Source organism: Caenorhabditis elegans, chromosome V, assembly GCF_000002985.6.
Source record: "Caenorhabditis elegans chromosome V".
Lineage (NCBI taxonomy): Eukaryota > Metazoa > Nematoda > Chromadorea > Rhabditida > Rhabditidae > Caenorhabditis > Caenorhabditis elegans.
The window spans coordinates 13,645,693-13,665,173 of NC_003283.11; the positions used below are offsets into that span (position 1 = coordinate 13,645,693).

General features: G+C 38.8%; 3 protein-coding genes and 2 non-coding genes across 7 annotated transcripts; 1 reads left to right on the forward strand and 4 right to left on the reverse strand.

Annotated features, from left to right (window-relative positions):
- Window positions 1-280: 280 nt before the first annotated feature.
- H37A05.5 lies at window positions 281-350 on the reverse strand. The gene has a single exon (NR_069903.1). It is a non-coding gene; the product is annotated as an Unclassified non-coding RNA H37A05.5 (non-coding RNA).
- An 836-nt stretch (window positions 351-1,186) lies between these two features.
- On the reverse strand, window positions 1,187-4,088 carry H37A05.4 (the record flags this gene model as incomplete). 2 transcript variants are annotated; one of them, NM_001028846.4, is given in 5 exon segments in its annotated part: window positions 1,187-1,316; window positions 1,363-1,475; window positions 1,523-1,634; window positions 1,637-2,013; window positions 2,522-4,088. In NM_001028846.4, coding segments are annotated over 5 exon segments (846 nt in total).
- A 481-nt stretch (window positions 4,089-4,569) lies between these two features.
- lpin-1 (LNS2/PITP domain-containing protein) lies at window positions 4,570-8,437 on the reverse strand. The gene is made up of 7 exons (NM_073979.7): window positions 8,237-8,437; window positions 7,778-8,186; window positions 6,950-7,726; window positions 6,633-6,842; window positions 5,665-6,132; window positions 5,342-5,614; window positions 4,570-5,294 (listed from the first exon to the last, which is right to left on the reverse strand). The coding sequence occupies exons 1-7, from the start codon at window positions 8,307-8,309 to the stop codon at window positions 5,120-5,122; spliced, it is 2,385 nt and encodes a 794-aa protein (NP_506380.2). The 5' UTR covers window positions 8,310-8,437; the 3' UTR covers window positions 4,570-5,119.
- A 4,603-nt stretch (window positions 8,438-13,040) lies between these two features.
- On the reverse strand, window positions 13,041-13,197 carry H37A05.6. Its single transcript, NR_069904.1, has one exon. It is a non-coding gene; the product is annotated as an Unclassified non-coding RNA H37A05.6 (non-coding RNA).
- Window positions 13,198-15,564: 2,367 nt separating this feature from the next.
- letm-1 (Mitochondrial proton/calcium exchanger protein) lies at window positions 15,565-18,541 on the forward strand. Of its 2 annotated transcripts, none has more exons than NM_073981.8 (6): window positions 15,565-15,729; window positions 15,789-16,209; window positions 16,258-16,784; window positions 16,836-17,880; window positions 17,930-18,034; window positions 18,180-18,541. In NM_073981.8, exons 1-6 carry the CDS (start codon window positions 15,599-15,601, stop codon window positions 18,261-18,263), a joined length of 2,313 nt encoding a protein of 770 aa, NP_506382.1. In that variant the 5' UTR covers window positions 15,565-15,598; the 3' UTR covers window positions 18,264-18,541. The 2 variants fall into 2 exon arrangements, with proteins under 2 accessions (NP_506382.1, NP_506381.1); NM_073980.7 differs by having other exon boundaries at window positions 15,569-15,729; window positions 17,930-18,076.
- The last annotated feature ends 940 nt before the right edge of the window (window positions 18,542-19,481 follow it).

Here is a 19,481-nt window from a genome sequence, read left to right on the forward strand (position 1 = left end):
TTTGCCGCGGAAAAATTTTGCTGCTGAAAAATTTCGCCGGGGAAAAATTTTGCTGCTGAAAAATTTCACGCGGAAAAATTTTGCTGTTGAAAAATTTTGCTGCTGAAAAATTTCGCCGCGGGAAAATTTTGCTGTTGAAAAATTTTGCTGCTGAAAAATTTCGCCGCGGAAAAATTTTGCTGCTGCAAGCGCGCAGGTAAGCCCGCGCCTGCATTTGCGCTCGTGCTCGGGCTCCCGCCTGCGCCCGCTCCCGCGCCCGCGTATATAAATTTACATTTATATTTCAATTTACATTTAAATTTCAATTTCAATTTCAATTTCAATTTAAATTTAAATTTAAATTTAAATTTAAATTTAAATATAAATTTAGATTGAAAATTAACACGCGACGCGCACGCGGGCGCGGGCGCGGGCACGAGCACGAGCGCAAATGCCGGCGCGGGTTCAGGCGGGGCCCGAGCACGAGCGCAAATGCCGGCGCGGGCTTGCTCGAGCGCTTGCAGCGGAGAACTTTTTTCGCGTCGAAATTTTCCAGCAGCAAAATTTCGTCGCGGAAAAATTTTGCTGCCGGAAAATTTCGTGGCGGAAAAATTTCGCTGCGGAAAAATTTTGCGGCGGAAAAATTTTGCTGCTGAAAAATTTCGTCGCGGAAAAATTTTGCTGCGGAAAAATTTCGTCGCGGAAAAATTTTGCTGCGGAAAAATTTCGTGGCGAAAAAATTTTGCTGCTGAAAAATTTCGCCGCGGAAAAATTTTGCTGCTAAAAAATTTTGCTGCTGAAAAATTTCGTCGCGGAAAAATTTTGCTGCTGCACAATTTTGCCGCGGAAAAATTTTGCTGCGGTAAAATTTCGTCGCGGAAAAATTTTGCTGCGGAAAAATTTTGCTGCTGCACAATTTTGCCGCGGAAAAATTTTGCTGCTGCACAATTTCGACGCGGAAAAATTTTGCTGCGGAAAAATTTCGACGCGGAAAAATTTTGCTGCCGGAAAATTTCGTGGCGGAAAAATTTCGCTGCTGTCTCGTCTACTTGCGGAAAAAATCGAACCGGCGAGAAAAATCTAACCGGCGGAGGAAACCAAACCGGCGGGAAAAATCGAATCGGCGGGAAAAATCAAACCGGCGAGAAAAATCAAAGCGGCGGTGAAAATCTATATTCGTTCATTTTTTCACATTGAAAACTTTTGAAAATTTTAATTATGTTTATTAAGAATACAATTAAAAAAAAACGAAAAATTATCAGAGAAAAAGAAAAAAATTAAGTTTTGTATTCTCCATCCATCCATCCCGATCCTTCGCCATCGCTTTCGTCGGCGCTCTGTAAAAAGTCGGTTTAGCTGAAGCATCATTCAATCTGCTCTTACCATTTTCCGAATACTCGGATTCCTTCTTTCGATCGTCGCTTTGTCCCGATCCATTCCTCTCGATCCTTCCGATCCATCCATCCCGATCCTTCGCCATCGCTTTCGTCGGCGCTCTGTAAAAAGTCGGTTTAGCTGAAGCATCATTCAAATCTGCTTCTACCATTTTCCGAATAATCGGATTCCCTCTTCCCATCGTCGTTCCGTCCCGATCCATCCATCCCGATCCATCCGTCGTCGTCGTCGTCGTCCCGTGTTGTCCCGATTACATCCCTATCCATCCCGATCCCGATCCATCCCGATCCCAATCCATCCCGATCCCGATCCCGATCCCGATCCCGATCCCGATCCATCCCGATCCATCCCGATCCTTCGTCGTCGTCGTCGTCGTCGTCGTCGTCTCGTCGTCGTCGTCGCGTTGTCCCGATCCATCCCGATTCCATCCCGATCCATCCGTCCAGTCCTTCGTCGTCGTCGTCAATCCATCCAGCTCAAATCCATCCTGTCCGCTGATCCTGCTTGTTCCTTGGATTCCATCGTTCCATCTCCATTGATCCATTGTCGTTCGAGATCTTATGAGGTGAGATCTCGATTCAACTCCAGACTGTCGCCACCGGTTTCTTCCTTCCGTCGTTGTTCGTTCCATTTTGAAATCTGTAAAAATTATTCGTTTTGGGAAGGAAATTCCTCACACGGGTCGCCTATTCAAAAAGTTTGCCTCTGGGAAGTAGTAGAGCACGCGGTCAGCTCTCCTCCTCTCCATTAGAAGGCCTCTTTGGCCTCCTGGGAAAAAGCCTCCTGGGAAAAAGCCTTATGGGAAAAAGCCAGAATGGAGGGGGGAGGGGGTTCATTCGGTCGGGGTATTCCGGATTGGCCCCGCCCACAGAACTGTGCCTTGAAAATTTTTGAAACCGCTTTGCAAGGTACAGTTCTGTGGGCGGGGGCAATCCGGAATACCCCGACCGAATGAATCCCCCCAAAACTTTTGGAACTTATGAGAGCTTTTATTTCAAAAATTTTATTTCAGAAACATTATTTAAAAGAAAATAAAAATTCGGTTTCGGCAAAAATAATGATTCCAATTTTTGGGATCTTTTTGTAAACGAAATTTCTAATTTCTGAATCAAAAATTTTGAAAATTTAGAAATAAAATCTTACGTACTTCTCGTCGTCGTCCTCTTCGTCCTCTGTTGCTTCGTGTTGATGTAGTTGGTGGCGACAGTTTTGAATAGGAGTTGCTTCTTCAAGTGATGCCCTATACCGTTAGGACTGCACAAATCACTCAATAAACCCCCTATATGGCAAAACCACCCGATAAGGCACAACATCGGTTCTACATTGTTCATTTAGGATCAGAAGTACTAGCTTCCGTATTGGTCAATTAGCCTTTATTCACTACCTCTGAGTACGGTATAAGAAAAGCTTAAGCCTCAATCTACGATCTTCCGTTTTAGACAGTTGTCTAAAAGGTGTAATATTTGAACTTCTGTTTGTAGAAGTTTAACTTCTGTTTGTAGAAGTTTAATATTAATAACAAAGTGTTATTAATAACAGAGAGTTGTTTTTAGAAGTTTAGATAAATTCACTAACTTCTGTTCGGAAAAGACTAATTTGCTAATACTATAAGAACTAGGAAACTTCTGCCCTTAGAAGTTTCAGACTATGATACTACGAGTGCTCTATCTATGTGAGAATTGGAAAATGGGAGTGGGAAGTTTAAAAAAGTTGGAAAGAGAAAGGGGGTAAAAGGAGGAAAAAGGAAGAAAAAGGAGACAAAAAATCCTCCGATCGTTGAGCAACGGCAGGCCACTGAGGTTCCCATTGAGTCCAAATGCCCAATTGTTGCCAATTGTTCCAATTGTTCCAAGCACACGACTGCTGTTCCGGTGATAAAGGAGATGGCGAGCTGCACGAAGTGTTCCCTGATTTAAATAAGTTAAATGTACAATTAAACTTCCTTCCAATTATGATATCTTCTGACGACATCGGTTTGCATTCAGTTGAGCTTCTTTGAATCATCATTGACATCACCAAGACATGGGAGGAAAAGTGGGAGAAAACCTAAATAAAAGTTAAACCATCCGAGTTGGTACATCCAACATCGCCATTTGAATTACATATTTCACTTGACACATCTGTTACTTGATAGAAGCTGCTGTCCCAGTTTCCGGTGTAGTGAGGCAGCTGAAATAATATTCAAAAAACTACCCTGCTACTAGCAAAAATTGCTATTCGATCGAGACGAGTTGTTGCAAATCCAGTTGTTGCAGATTAGGCGCAGCACGAGATAACTGTTCCAATAACAGTTCCAAAACAAAATCCATCGTCGATCCATCTATCCATCGATTTTACAACGGGAGGGGGGGAGGGGAAAGAAAAGGGGAAAGGGAGATAGAAAAAGGGAAAAGGGAATGAGAAGTTTAAAAAAATCACTAGAAGAGCACTCAAAAAGACTTTTAAAGATAAGAAGAGTTCAACTCTTCTTGTTTTTTTTTGGGAAAAATTAATTTAACTCAGCTTAGTTAAGATTTAGATCGAGAATCCTCTTCAAACTTTTCAACTCAGGATAAAAAAAGAATTAAGTAGCAAAACCAACTAAAGGACCTAGCGTCGTTTTCCTTAACTGATCCACAGAACACGAGTCCCTAAGTTGCGCCTAGTGCAAGCACCCTAATCAGATGGAATCACCAGGTTCGCTATATGGCAGAGTGACTCGTACTCACAAGAAGGGGGGGTAAGCAAAAAAATGAATGAGAGAAAATGATTGAGTCGGGTTGGGACACTCGGCCTTGCAAACGCGGCGTTTTCCGAGAGCATTTTGGGAAGATCGATCGATAGGTTTCGCTTTCCTTTGAGCTGTGTAGGGACATTGTCACGTACACAGACACACTGTTTCTAGGATGATCTATAGATCTCTCCTCTCTGTCTCTCTCTCTCTCTCTCTATTGCTCTAGGGAGACTATATCGACTGGTATCGCTTTCCTTTGAGTAGTTGAGCGGTGTTGCCTGCAGATGGTTGCCTCTGGGAAGATATGTTATTGAAAAGACCCTAATGGTGCGAGAGGTAGCTAGGAATGCGATGAGTTCCTTCTTTTTTTCACACAATTTTTCGATGTTACTTTGGTAATTTTTGATACGGAATTTTCATTCGAAAAAATAATTTTTCCAGGTTACTTTTTCTGATGATTCTTCAGTGTTGCTGAATTCATAAACTGTTAAGATTTATAAAACTTTTTAATTACCAAATTTCATATTCACGACCAAAACATATACATTGTGTGAGATGAGAAAATTGGTGCAACAAAACTGTATGTACAAGCATTCAACTGCAATGTACATATTTTGAGAGTCGAAACAAAAAATCAGGGAAAAAAACATTAATAATTATAATAAAAAAAGGTTGAAGGCGGTGCGGTAGAGAAAGCGAATATAATAAATGCATTGAACTCTGATAACAAAAAAAACGAGCAAAAAAAAGAACGAGAAAACAAAGGGAGTTTTTGGAAAAAAAAACCGAGTTTTGTAGGAGAATGGGAAGAAATGAGAATATCGGGTGTTTAGATACTTAACAAAGGAAACATATAAAATTGACTAGGTTGAGCAATGAGACTTTGGTAATTCCAATGGAAAGCAAAAAAATAAAAAGAACTGAAAAGAGATATTATAATTTTAGTGGGGGTCATCATAGAGATCTCCAAAAATGATTTTTGTGGAATACAGTAAGGGAATGTGATTGTTGCTGGCATCAAAAAGGGATCTTCTACTTCTTTGCTTTCTGTTCTGCAATCAATTTTTTTCTCTGAGCTTCATATTCTAGGAGCTCATCATCGTGTACATCCTTTGGTGTCATGTGCCAATGTGTGAAGTTGCTGTGCTCCAAGGGCTTGCTCCATGTAGACGTGAGACGTTCAGTTTTTCGTGCATCACCTTTCACACTGAAATTTCAAAAAGACACATTTAAAATTCTAGATTCCAAACTTACTGAACGGAGAGTGGAGGGAACATATAGTCCACCGTATCACTGGCCATTGACTTGTAGCTCAACGCTAATCCTGATGAATCTGATCTCTTCACTTTGCCGCTTGGATCAATTATCAGAATTCTAGCAGCTGGAACGGCGACAGCTTCGTAAGAAACCACGTCAGTGATACGATTTCCGAAGCCAGCGTAGAACGGATTGCCACTGGGGAATAACTGCTTCAAATCCGTGAGAGCAGCGATTTTGAACTCTTCAGGACGACGTTCGATGACTTCTCTGAAAATTGAAAACTTTAAAAATTGAACTACGAAACTTTTAAAATGTACCTTCTGAAAGCCGTTATAATGCTTGTAGGTGACAGCAACACGGGTCCATCAGGCAACTGCTTCGAATCTTGAGCCACACTTTTCAAGTACTGCTTAGTAGTATGACTTTGCCCGATTGCACGGGACGACAAGTAAACCATCTTATATCCATTATTTTTGATACGAGTATACAGTTCAGCGACTCCAGTATGAGCCCACGTTCCTCCGATTGCTGGGATCACGTGTCCAAGAACATCGGATTTTGTGATGGTTCCATCGATATCAGAGACAACAATCTGCTCATACCACTTGTAAAGATAAATGTTACAACTGCACCATGTTGTTCCTTGGAATTTTGTGGTAATTGAGAAACGGAGCTCGTTTGCACCGAACACGAGACCCAATGATTTCAGTTTTTCAGAAGAAAGACGAAGTGATTGCATGTACTGTGGACGGAAGTTATCGTCCAATTCGTCTTCACTGAGTGGGCTGAAAAAGTTTTTATTGACAATTTTTTTTTTGGAAAATGGAGCCATATCTTACGCGCATGGTCTCGCCACGCGATCAACGAGTTACTGTAATTCGTGCTAATTTACGGAAAATTCGACTCGAGCTACAGTAACCCGTTGTTCGCGTGGCGAGACCATGCGCGTAAAATATGGCGAAAATTCTCATCTTTAGAAGTTTAAGTAAAAAAAAAACGTGGTGTCAGGTTGTCCCATAGCTCCACTGCACACAAAAATCGCGGGAAAATATGTAGGAATTTTCGTGACGTCAGATCTGCGTTTCAATTTTAGCGTCGACACAAAAATCGAAGTCTAAATTGAAAAAAAAATTCACAATGCGCTGTGACGTCACAAAAACCGAACTTATTCTTCCGCCATTTTTGTGTGCAGAGATGGGACAATCTGACACCACGTGAAGAAATGCAATTGAAAAAAAAACATGCGTGGTTTAATTTAAAAAAGTTCTAAAATAAAATTACTCACAAAATTTCATCGGAAGATGCACGAGAACGAACTCCATTGGTGGCAGATGTCGAACTTGGAATATCATTTCCAGCTCCAAATCGAACACTTTCTCTTGTTGGTGTCTTATCATTTGGAGGTGTTGTAGTTGGTGTGTAGTCATCATGATTAGAAATTGGAGACGATGGCTGGGAAACACCACGTGAAACATGCCCACTGTCGATGGAAGTTCTGAAACTACTATTGCTACGTCTAATAACAATAATGTAAATAAAATTTTATATCAAAACATGCGATGACTAGAGTCTATCAAAATAAATAATTTTAAAATCACTTACACACTCGGCGGTTTTCCAAGATATTTCTCAATTTCAACTGGATTCGATGAAGAATTGAGAAGCTCGTCGAGAGAAATTCCCTGCTCTTCTTGTTCCAATTTCTCCTTTTCCTTCTGCTCTTCATCGGCAGTCGATGTCGATGATCTCCAGAACCAGCTACTCCATCGTGATGTCGACTTTTCAGCATCCTCGTCTTGTTTTTTTCTTTTATTTTGTTCTCTTGTCTCCGGAAGTTCTCCCCATTTCCAGTCAGTAACATCGTGTGGTTCTGGTGTGGCATTGCGATCCCGTTGACGATCAACTTCCGAATCGGAAAGAGCACCATCGGCAATTCGATCAGCCTCTCTTTGATCAACCAACGATGGGGATGGTGATGAATTTACAGAAGAATCTAACTCCGAATCCGAATCATTATATTGTTGAATTTTAATGTCAATTGGACGAGTTGCTTGTTGATTAAATGTGACACGACTCTTCTTTCGAAGTGGAATCCGACGATCCATATCGTGTGTTTCCCGTCTTAAACTACGTAGAATCTCATCATTTGACTTGTGAAAATGTTTCTTTTCCATTGGAGAGCACTGTGAATGAGAGTGGACAAATGGCCGTGGAGTCTTCCGTGTCCTCTTTCCGTCACTCTTCTTGATATCTGTTCTCTCCACCTCGGTCTCAGCAGCGAGAACTGTAAGATCTGGGAGTGATCGGTAGCGACGATCACTGAAAACAGATGACGAGAATGGAAGTGTCTGCTTTCTTTGAACTTGACTCAGTGATTGCCTGAAATTTAATTAATATAATAATCAAAACTTCTATTTAATATCAACTCACTCTTGTTTCGGCTCTCTCGCATTTCCTTGTCCTCCGTCTGGACTTGACGATCTGCTTTTCGCAATATCATTCATATCGACATCTTCATTTTCATTCTGCGTTTCTTCCAACTTTCGTGCACTCTCTGCCAACACTTTGTCCACCGCAGGTCCTGCAGTCTGTGGGGTCTCTTGCTCGGGCAGTGGAGAAGTCAGAAGGTAGTCTGGTACTTGATCGTCGGCCTCTTCAACAAAAAACGCGACACCACTGTCAGCCAACTTCATTTTCAAATCGATTTCTACACCATTGACAGCGATATCCACATATTTATCACTGTAACTGAAGACTCCATACTTTCCAAAACGAACATGGAATGGTGTTGATTTGTATTCTCCATTTGGTTGCTCTACGACAACCACATCGATTGCTCCTGAAAGAATTTAAATTATAAAAAAGTAACTAGTGACACGGAATACAAACCTGAAAGTGTGGCAGGATTAATTGAATTGTAAAAATATTTGACATTTTTGAACACACGATATGCGTAATCCATTTGCGTCCCTGTGCCAATTAACACATCCGAATGTCACTTTTAAAAGATAATATGATGTTTATTTGATTGAGAAATGGGAGTAAGATAGTCGTGGAGTAGGCGTGCGTATAGTGACCCGATGAACCTATCTGTAAATTAATAATTATTTCAACGAAACAGTACGGATAACGATGACGGGGAGTGCCCTCTCTCGTTCATAGAACATAGTTCGTACTGTGTTTCACACCGATGAGAAGAAAACTGATAAGATTAAGAGAGAGAGAAAGAAAGCGAAAAACCGGAGAAATATCACGTTTCTTCTCGGAAAAATCATTGAAAAAACAACTGAATGGCAGAGGATGTTCAAAAAATGATGTTTGCTCGAAATTCTGCTCATTTTCAAAAAACTTTCGAATTTCTTGAGGTAAAAGTTCACTTTTTGCTCTGCCGGCTCTACTTCTCATATTTTTCTTGATGGACAGATGCTGTCTACATTGAATGAAAATTGCACAAAGTGAATTTTATTGCAAACATATTGAGTTCTATGCATCGAGAAGCAGCAGAGAAAAAGAGCGTTAAACAATAGAAAAACACAGATGATATAGAGAGACAAACGGTGAACGGACGAGAAAGGGCAAAGTTCTTTGGTTGCGAAATTGGTGTGATATTGAGTGGGTGAAAACTAGGCCAGCGCTGATTCATTTAATAGTAAAGACATTCGGGATATATGTCTCTTTTTGTGTGAATAGGCTTTTTTCTTCAAAAAATATCCAAAATAGTCTCAATTACACAAAAAAAAACGAAAAAAATCGCGAATTTTTTTGGAGCGAACTAATTCATGTAATTTAGCCAAAAAGGAAAATTTTGGTTTTTAAAAGTTGGATTTTTCATTCTTTCGCAATTTTTTTCGATTTCTTTTGCGGTATTTCTGAATTTGAGACTTTTTTTGATTTTTTATGCAAAATGCCCATTTACGATACTCGAACTTCAATTTATATTTTTCGACGAATGTTTTTTTTAAAGCAAATGGAATGGAAAACTGAATACTTTGAAATTAAAAAAAAACACCCAAAATAAATATTTCGCAACATAAGCACTAAACTCGTTAGAGAAAACACTAGAATGAACATAAAAATATGGAAAAAAAAACAATCTGTTAGGTGTTTGATCGTCTCATAAAACATCATTTCGTTCTTTTCTAGATTTTAGAGTCAACAATAACTTTTCAAGTTGGAAAAAACTGCCAAAAAATGCTATAAGCATGATAAATACGACTTCAGGGCACCCAAAATTGGAAAGCTGAGAAAAGGGGGTGAAACCCTTCTTGCACACTCACACTATTGCGGGAAACAGCAAGAGAGAGAGTGCACCACATTGGTGCAGAGAAAAAGAGTAGAGGGCACCACGAAAAAAGAGAACAAATGAGAGTAGAAAAGAAAATAGAGAAAAACCAAGAGACTTGCAATACTCAGGAGAAGTGAGAGGCGATGAAAAGTACAAACGATCGGAAAGAAGTAGAAAAAGAAGGAGGAGAAGGAGGAGGAGGAGGAGGAGGAGGAAAAAAAGAAGAGAAGGATGACCAACTAACTTGTCTGTTTCTCTCTCTCTTTTTCATTCTTTCTCGTACAATCCAGTTGCATTAGTATTCACAAAGAACAGATGATAGTTAATGGCCGAGGATAGAACTTGTTTGTGTGGCCAGGGAGAGTGAATGGGTGTTCCGTTTTTGACGCCCATCCCGCGCACAATTTAAGTACAACATAATTGCAGACTTGGAAGCGCATTTCGAGGTTATTTTGGGTCTCGACGCGACAGATTTTTGGTAAATGCAAAATCTTGTGCGCCTTTAAAGGGTAATGTGATTTCAAACTCTCGTTGCTGCGGAATTTTCATAGTTTTTTTAAATGAATGTGTTTTTAGTTTAAATTCAGATTTTTTAAATTAATAAATACATTTTAATCGAAAATTTACTTACTTAGTTGAAATTCCGCAGGTTGATATTACAGCTTCTCAAAAATCACAAATAATTTTAAATTTAGCGAAATTCGTCGTGTCGAGACCGGGTAGAATATTTTTAGCGCAAAAATCACAACGGTGTTTGTGTAATGAAGATTACAGTCTAGAATCGCGTTCAAATTTTTAGGAGGTTTATGAAATGATGAAATTTGGAATTCAAATAAATTCTACAGTACTCATTCCATCACTAAATATGTAAGAAATATATAGAATCAATATAAGAACAAAAAATTAAACAAGGCACAATAAGTTAGAAAAACGAAACTATACAACTTGCTGGAAGGAGTGCAGGGAGCCTTTGCCCTCTGATCGCCACTGTGTTGAAGCCCAAATGCTATCAGTAGGCAGGTATTCTCTTCTTCTCTTTCTCCGCCCGCTTTATTTACCCGAACCGCTATTTTGCAGGAAAAGGGGGGGACAACAACGTGTAGCACAGCTTGTCTATCTCACCTCATTCCCAGTTTCTATCCAATGTACAAAGTACGATGGTCACTTTCCCCCAGCGACCCCGAGAGGTGATAAGTGATAAGGCGATCGTGTTGAGTGACAGGGACACTATATAAGACGAAAGGCGTGAACAGCGATGACAGAATGATGAATGGATGTTTAGTTAGAAAGTGTTATAAACAAAACCATTCACGGTTCTATAGTAAACGAGATCCGAATAAAGAACACGAGGTGGGTTTGGTAGATCACGCCATGGCGCGCCATCACATCATCTGTTTCTCCTCTCCATTAATTGAATGTTCGTTACACACACACACTACACTAGTGGTGGAGGCCATGATCATGATTGGAAGCTACCCCCATCTGCAAAAGAAGACGTCCAACACCATCCAAAGAACGGGCTGATGGAGAAAAGGAGTTACAATAAAGACTATTTACCAACAATCAAACGAAAAAAAAGTCTCACTTTTGATCGAAACTTGAAATAAGTGAACCAGTTTGATTGTTCGATTTGAACGAGAACATACAAACATTTTAATCAGCAGAAAAAATCCCTGGTGGCATCGATAATCCCTTAGCAAAAAAAGTCATCGGAATTCGAGTTGTCACGAGGACGAAGAGTATTGAATATACGAAAAAGAATAGCAAACAGCTATTGAAAACATAATTTCCATGCACAAATCATATGATCGTTAAAGGATTGAGTAGAGCCAATTGGAGATTTTGTCTAAATATGCATAACAGAGCTCAAACAGAATAGTCAATCTAGATTGTATATCTCAATAAAATCCTATAATATTATATAGAGAATTTTCCAAATTTTCAGTCAATTTTGGCAAGCTGCCAAATTTTTAGAAGAGATGGATTTTTTAAAATAAATTTGGAACTTTTGGTTTTTTTTGGAATGACCCTACCGTACTTCAAATGAACTTCACGTTCAAAGCTCACTCACTTTTGCGTAAATGAAACCACCAGCGAGGCGACTAAAACAACTAATTTTTTCAACGACAGAAAGATCAAATCGTTTCTCACTAGACCACGTGACTATAGACGCCGCCTCGAAACACATTTCACTTTTCTCTTTTTTATCACGTCAACCTCCCTCCGTGGGAATCGGCAGCACGTGGTGGGGGAAGACCCCTGTCGAGAGTGAATGAGATAAGAAACAACTATAGAAACATTTTTCCATAGTCATGGATGATTTTTCGTGAGCCGACAAGAAGCCCGAATAAAAAATATCCGAATGCTCTTGTCTCATGGAAACTAAACAAATAGAGACGCGTGATGATCTGATCATAATCTTAACCGGAGGGTCGTTGACCACACAACAAACTTTTATTTTCAATTTTCAATCACAACGCAGGTTTCTCGTCATCTTCATCAAAGGAAAATAACAATAAACAGAAAACTTTGAACCTTTAAAGGACGAGATCCTGCAAAAATAAATGGCAACACGGTCTAAAATCAATATATGGCGCGACCCATCGTTTCCGTAGTCTTTTCGAGGGAGTAATGCAAATAAACATTGGCGAAAAAGGAAAAAAAAACAACCTATTGAGACTTGACGACCGACGCCTGCAGATTTTGGGGGCCGCATCACGAATTCAAATAGGATGTGATGAATGGAAAAAAGAGAAAGTGCGCGAAATCGGCGGAGCAGGCTGGCTGAACTGCAACAGCTGTTGAACCGACAACGCCATTTATCACGGACAGCGTCTTCCTTTGAAATGGAAACATAACCAGGTCACTGATGACACATTGAACGTGTCAATGCTCCGCCCTTCACCTTTTCGCCTTGAAACATGTTGTTTCCATCTGATGATAAAAATGGAGAGATTGAAGTGTTACCATAGCTCAAATTCAGAACCTTCAGGAACATAAGAAAATCATTCCAAACATCTAACATCATTTTAATTACTATGCAACTTATGAAAGAAAAATGTTACATTGTGTTCATTTGAAGTGGAAGAAGGTGACGAACAGTCAAAACATGAAATGAAACGTGATCTAGATATGACAATGGTCATTAGAGTGACGAATTTTGGAACACACGACTTTCAAACATGATCGGATAAACGGACTGAAACTCTTTTCAGATCTTTTGAAACCATTTTTACGCAACTTTCAGCATGCAATGCACCCATAAATATTAATGACTTTCAGTCGGGGGCTATCCATCTCACGTGGTTTTCAAATACAAAGAACCAATACGCCGTAGACAAGCACGTTATGTACTTTTTGGCAAATTGCCAACTACACAATGTCGCACTCTCTCTTGACTTTATCGGTCTAAAATACGGAACACATTCTCCCATACCACGTGGTGTTTCAGACCACGCGGTCGCTCGTCGCCACACACGCTTTCGCATACATTTCCATCCGTTTTCCGTTTTTTTTTCAATTTCTTCTCCCTTTCCGTCATGGCGCCATCATTGATCATGTGATGAGCGGGAAATTGAAAAGTGCAACAGTGTTTGAAAATTGGTTTTATGGGAAACGAACGGCGGTCGAAAAATTGATTTAGCCGAGTTGAAAAATTAGATTTAATTTTGAAAATTCGCAAAAATCGTGGATAAAAGACAACGAACGGAAAAATGACACCCGACACTCTTCACAAGGAAAATAGTTATTACGATATATATTTTTTAATCTGAACGAAGTCAAAGTGAATTAATCTGACCAAATATACTTAGATGAGCTGTAAATATTTCAGCATTTTAGAAACAACCAGAACCATTTTCTATTAATGTTTGTCGTGATTTTGAAATTTATCAAATTCGTAATAGAAAAATAACTATATTTCTTGGTTTTTAATCTAGATAATTTTACTTTTACTTAAAAGTAAACGAGATGGTATGAACTTGATAACGAAAACCAAAGATATCAACGTGGTAGGTGGTGTGATAAGCTATCGCGAAAGTTTGCCATGATCACGTTTTAGGACGGACTTTCTTTTATACAAATTGGCTATTGAAAGAACGAGTGATGATGAATCAACTGGTGTCAAAAAATCAGGAGATCGACCAGACATCTGGCCACTTTTTTGTGAGTGTCTACGAGAAGATGAGGTTTGGTGTAAGCTGATATCACTGGGAGGCTGGAAACAAAAACAAGACAAGGTTACGTTAATCGTGTTTTAAGGGAATTTTCAAAAATATTAGGAAACTTCTGAAGCTAGATAGTAACACAAAAGGATGAAAACACTTGCCAAAAAAGCCGAATGTCAAGGTATGAAAAATCAAAAACAAAACAAAAAACCTAACTCAACGTTCGCTAAAATTTCTGCACAGCTATATTTACGTTTGCTTTGTTTTTCTATTTTCTCTATAACAGTCAGCAGGAAAGAGCAGAGTTATTGAAGACGGGAGAGATGCTCAAATGGCTCATTCAAACGGCTTTGATCACTGGGAAACGACTGATCAATGACGTCACTTTTCCGTTCGGAACGTTCCGCTCGGATTGCTCCGCATTGTCTCTTTCGTTGTCTTTATTTATCAAACATCAGCATTTTTGGCATCGATTATGGCTTTTAGCTTCTAATTATCGCCTATTTCATTTAATTCGAACTGATACTAACAAAACACGTGTTCGGTTACTCAATAATCTACTCTTCCAAACTATTTGTTTGATTTTCGGACCCGAAATCGAAAGTTTTCAGTTTTCAACGCGTGATTAGAGAAAATGATGATGGGATTGCGAACAAGAGCACATACTAGAACAATAGGAGCTTAAAAATTGGAAAAAACGTTTGGGAAATTCAATTTATAAGGAAAAATTTCGAAAATATACTAAAAAAGAAAAAGACAAGAACGAAAAAAACAAAAATGTTTGGAGAATTTCGAAAGTGATTACGGTATAATTTAAAGGCGCGTAGTAGAATTTACATAATTGGGTCCCGCAGGGAAAGCGATGAGACGGTATTTGAATGCGCCTTTAAATTGTTTGTTATATTTTTGATGGCACAGCTTTCGTTTTTTCTCTCTAAATTCGAGTTTTCTTCGTAATTATTCCAAATATCTATATCTATCTATGTTCCATATTTGTAAAATAATTCTTAAACTTATTTATAATGTTTTTTTCAAGTACGAAGACGTTCAGGGATGAGGTTATATAACTGTTATTCATAAGCCAATTTAGTTGAAAAAAAAACGTTGTGCTTTTTTTTATTCCATTTCTGTTATTACTATTCAAAAACACAGATTGTGAGAAATACAATAATTGTTTTTTTTTAACACAGCATATATTGATTTTCTCGAGAAATTGAGTGTTTGAGAGCTTCAGATGACTCTTAAATTATTTTAATAAGTGATTTCCCTCTGTTAAACATCAGTAGTTTGATCTCTGACCACCTTCATAGAACACTCACCACAGGGCGACCGAAATGCGCTCCATTGCGAAAAAATGTTTTGTTCGCAGAGTACCCGTTGCCAAATTTTGTTTTTTGTTTGTTACTTTCGTACTCGTGGCTTCCGATCATCAGAACCTGTTTAAAAATACATTATTGATTTATCTATGATGTACTCATAAAATTATTGATTTCTATCAGTGAACGTGCACCCTTTTTCAATTTTAAAATAAAAAAACACCTTTCACGGAAACAGTTTCCAATTTTTTATTAAAATTTGCTAACTGGCTTATGGGATCGTCATATTTTCAACCTATCGAAAATTTTAAGCCTTAAAAGTTTTAACTCCCGATTGCGAAATCTCTCACTCTTCAAATTTCATCTTTTCTCTTTCAAAGACAATTTTGCGTCATTTCATATCTCTCACTTTGCCCATTTTACTTTTAATAATATTTAAACTTTTATTTTTCAGATAATCAAGTAAGAATACGTGGAAATAATAATGAGTCTACGTTACGCATCAAATGCTTACCACATAGGACGATATGCGCAGAGACTTTTCGCTACTGGTCAAAGAAATCGGGTATTCCATCAATATATTGCATCTACCTCACTACAAACAACAAGTCTGAGGTAATTTTTAAATTTCCCAACTCGAAAAAAAGTAAATCGTAACATTTAATTTATTTCAGGTATGCATCAACAGACAGAAGCAAAGTGGAGTATACATTGAAAATGCTACGAGAAGACGTTCAGAAACAAGACGAAGAAGCACAAAAAGTCTTGAGTCTCATGAAATCAGATAAAGACGTCGCCACAGTGAAGCCACCGCTGAAAGACAGAATTATACACGAGCTGAAGCATTACTATCATGGATTTAGGTTGCTCGCTCTGGAAACGCGTGTCAGTGCGAAATATCTGTGGACAGTGCTCCGAGGAGCAACTTTGTCACGTCGTGAGCGTCAACAACTGGTTCGAACAGTTTCGGATCTATTTCGTCTCGTTCCATTCTCATTTTTCATCATTGTTCCATTTATGGAGTTGGCGCTTCCTATTTTTATCAAATTATTCCCAGGAATGTTGCCAAGTACATTCCAGGAGAGTAGCAAGGAGGTTCGTTATTTTTCTCTAAATTTCAATTTTTAACATCCGATTTTTCAGGAAGAAAAATGGCGAAAGCAAGTGAAACTTCGTGTTGAAATGGCGAAATTTTTGCAAGACACGATTGAAGAGATTGGACTGGAAAGAAAAACGAGAAACAAGGAATCCACTCGATCTCTGGAATTTGCCCTTTTTATCAAGAAAGTTCGCAATGAAGGTGGATATGTGTCCAATGAAGAACTTCTCAAATTCTCGAAACTGTTCGAAGACGAAATAACACTCGACAATCTTAGTATGGGACAGCTCCGATCACTTTGTCGTTTAATGAGCATCAACTCGCTAGGATCGCCTGAAATTCTTAGATTCCAGTTAAATATGAAGATTCGAGAACTCAAGGCCGATGACAAGCAGATTGCCGCAGAAGGAGGTGTTGATGCGCTGAGCTCCATCGACTTGCAGTCGGCGTGTCGTGCGCGTGGAATGAGAGCTATCGGAGTCAGTGAAGAACGATTGAAAGAACAATTAGTGCAGTGGCTGGAGCTTTCATTGAATGATAAAGTTCCGCCGGCCCTTCTTTTGTTGTCCAGGTAATCTTTTTTCCGAAGTTATCGAATTGAAAGTTACGAATTTATTTTCAGAACGCTATATCTTCCCGAAGAAGTTTCATTCCCTGATCGTCTCAAAGCTATCGTTCAAAATCTGCCAGATGGACTTGCCGAGACCACAAAACAGAAGCTAACAGAAATGGAAGGAGGACAAATTGATCACAAAGCTCGTATCGAGTTGATCAGATCTATCGAATCTGCGATCGCTAATGAAAAGAAGGATGAAGAAAAGAAGAAGAAGGCTGCAGAAGAAGCTTTGAAATCGAAAGAGGAAGCCGAAAAGGCCAAAGTTCAAGAGAAGGAGAAGTTGGTTGATGTGGCTGCTCAAGCAATTGTCCATGAGCTCAAAAAAGATATTTATGACGCTGTAGCATCAACATCTTCTACAACAGAAGCGAAGGAGCCTGCTGCGAAGCCTTCAGAAGCTAAAGAAGAAAAGAAAGAAGATATCACTGTGGACAAGAAAGATCTTTCCCATATTGAGGAGATCATTGTCGGTGGACCCATCAAAGAAGCTAAACACGATATTCTTGGACTACGCGAAAAGGTTCTTGAGCACAAGGAAGATCTCATGGAAATCAATTCTCTAGATGGTGCATTCGCTGAAACAAAGATTGCGAAACGTTTGCGTCACAAGCTCAATTCAATGATCGAAGATGTCGATTCGATGGTGGATAAGCTCGAAGATGAGAAGAGGAATATTCGTGAAATGCTCATTGATCCAACCGTGGAGAACAGCGTTGATTTGAAAAAAGAACGCGAAGTTCGTATTCAGGATGTTATCGATTCTTTGGCAAAGTTGAAAGAAAGTAAAGGAGAACAAGCTGATGATGGAGAACAACGTGAGAGAATTGAGGCTCTCTTGAAGACAATCGATGAGGATTCCGATGGAATTGTCGATAAGCAGCTAGTCTTGGAAGTTATCGAACTTCTTGAAAAACATACAGATGTTCACGTATCGGCAGCTCAAATGGCGTCCATGATTGGAACACTAAAGAAAGAAGATGAAGTTGCTGGATTAACTGAGGAGATCAGAAAAGTTCAATCCGGAAATTATCAGATGCCGATTTTGCCAACGGTATTCCCAGAATTAAAGCAATGCTTCAACCTCAACAAATAAATTTCAGGGTCCATCATCTGCGGATGCATTCAATCAACCACAGGGAGTGTACACGGCATCAAAGCAAGTTCCAGCGAGAAGTGAACAAGAGGGAGTGGAGCAAAAGCAACAGGTAGAGAATGGACCAGTGGGCATTCCCGATGTCGATACAAAGGTACATATACCTGATCGTTTTAGAATCTCTATAGAATTTTAAAATTATTGTGTTCAAATCACCAAAAGAATATTAATTCCTTGATTAAAATGATTTTTTCCAGGTCACATCCACACTGCAACAAAATTCCTCCAAGACGTCGTCTTCTTCGACGACGAAGAGCACATCCGACTCGAAATCAGCCTAGAAAGTCATAGCTTCAAATTTTTGTGTTAATATATATTTTGCATTTCTTAATTGTTTTCAATCTTTGTATTTTCTGTAACCTAAATATTTTTCATTTTCCCCCGCGCGCTCTACACTCTGAATACCGGTGTCTCCTCCTTCCACTCTCGTACCCGCCAAAAATAGTCACCTCCCGATTGAATACTATTCTCGTTTCTGCTCTCGAATAATGGATTCTTTTTCTCTTTTTTCTTCACATTTAATTCTCACAAATTTACTTTTTATGAAGTGAAAATCTTTATTTTAATTTCTTTAATGTTTTATTCAAAACTGGTTATCGCTTTTTCTGTGATATCCAATTAATACTACGTTTTTATTTGAAACCAAATGTTTTAAAGGCCCGAAATATGTTGGTAAATTTTTGGTTGTTTCCGAAAAACCAAAATTTTCTATCAGTTTCATTCATTCAAAATTTAAAAATCTAAATCCTAATCCTCAATGGCTGAAGTGTGATTTTTTGAACTATTATTATTAGTTAACGATGTCGAAATTCCAAAACACGAGCTATTCAGAGGAAGAACAATTTCCGGCTGATGATCGATTTATGCGCCAGTGACGCTTATTGGCGCATTTCAAAATTTGAGATTATAGCGCGCGAACAATTCCACGTTTCAATTTCTTGCAGCAATCCACTCTCATTTCAAGCGTATATTTTCCGATTTTTCCTCTAATATCGAAAACTCTTCTCCGCGTGTTCCCTGGTTTCTCATTTCCTCTCCCTTTGCTCATTCTTAAATAATGCTTTCCGCTTTGACACATTTTTATCAATTTAATCATTTCCGACGTGAAAGCACAGTAAAGTTTTCAATTTTCTTGCGGGTTGCATTTTGGGCAGTGGGAATGAAATTCAAAAAATAATTCTTTAAATATTCACAATTTCGTTGATTTAATTTTTATATTACTAAGCCAAAAAAACAATCTTCACTGTATTTCTCGCATTCCCAATTTTAGGAAATATTTGCTTACGTGGTTTTTCTCCCTCAATTAAAAAAAAACATTTAAAAAATTGTCAATTTGTCCATCAATCAATATGTTTTGTACAACAATGTTGCACCTAATTATAAACAATCTGATGTGGCCTGTATGATGGATACTGTGCAACATTCACTTTTTACTGCCTCAATGCCCCCTCCTATCACTGTTGTAAAAGTTTCATTCGCTATGACGAGAACACAAGAAG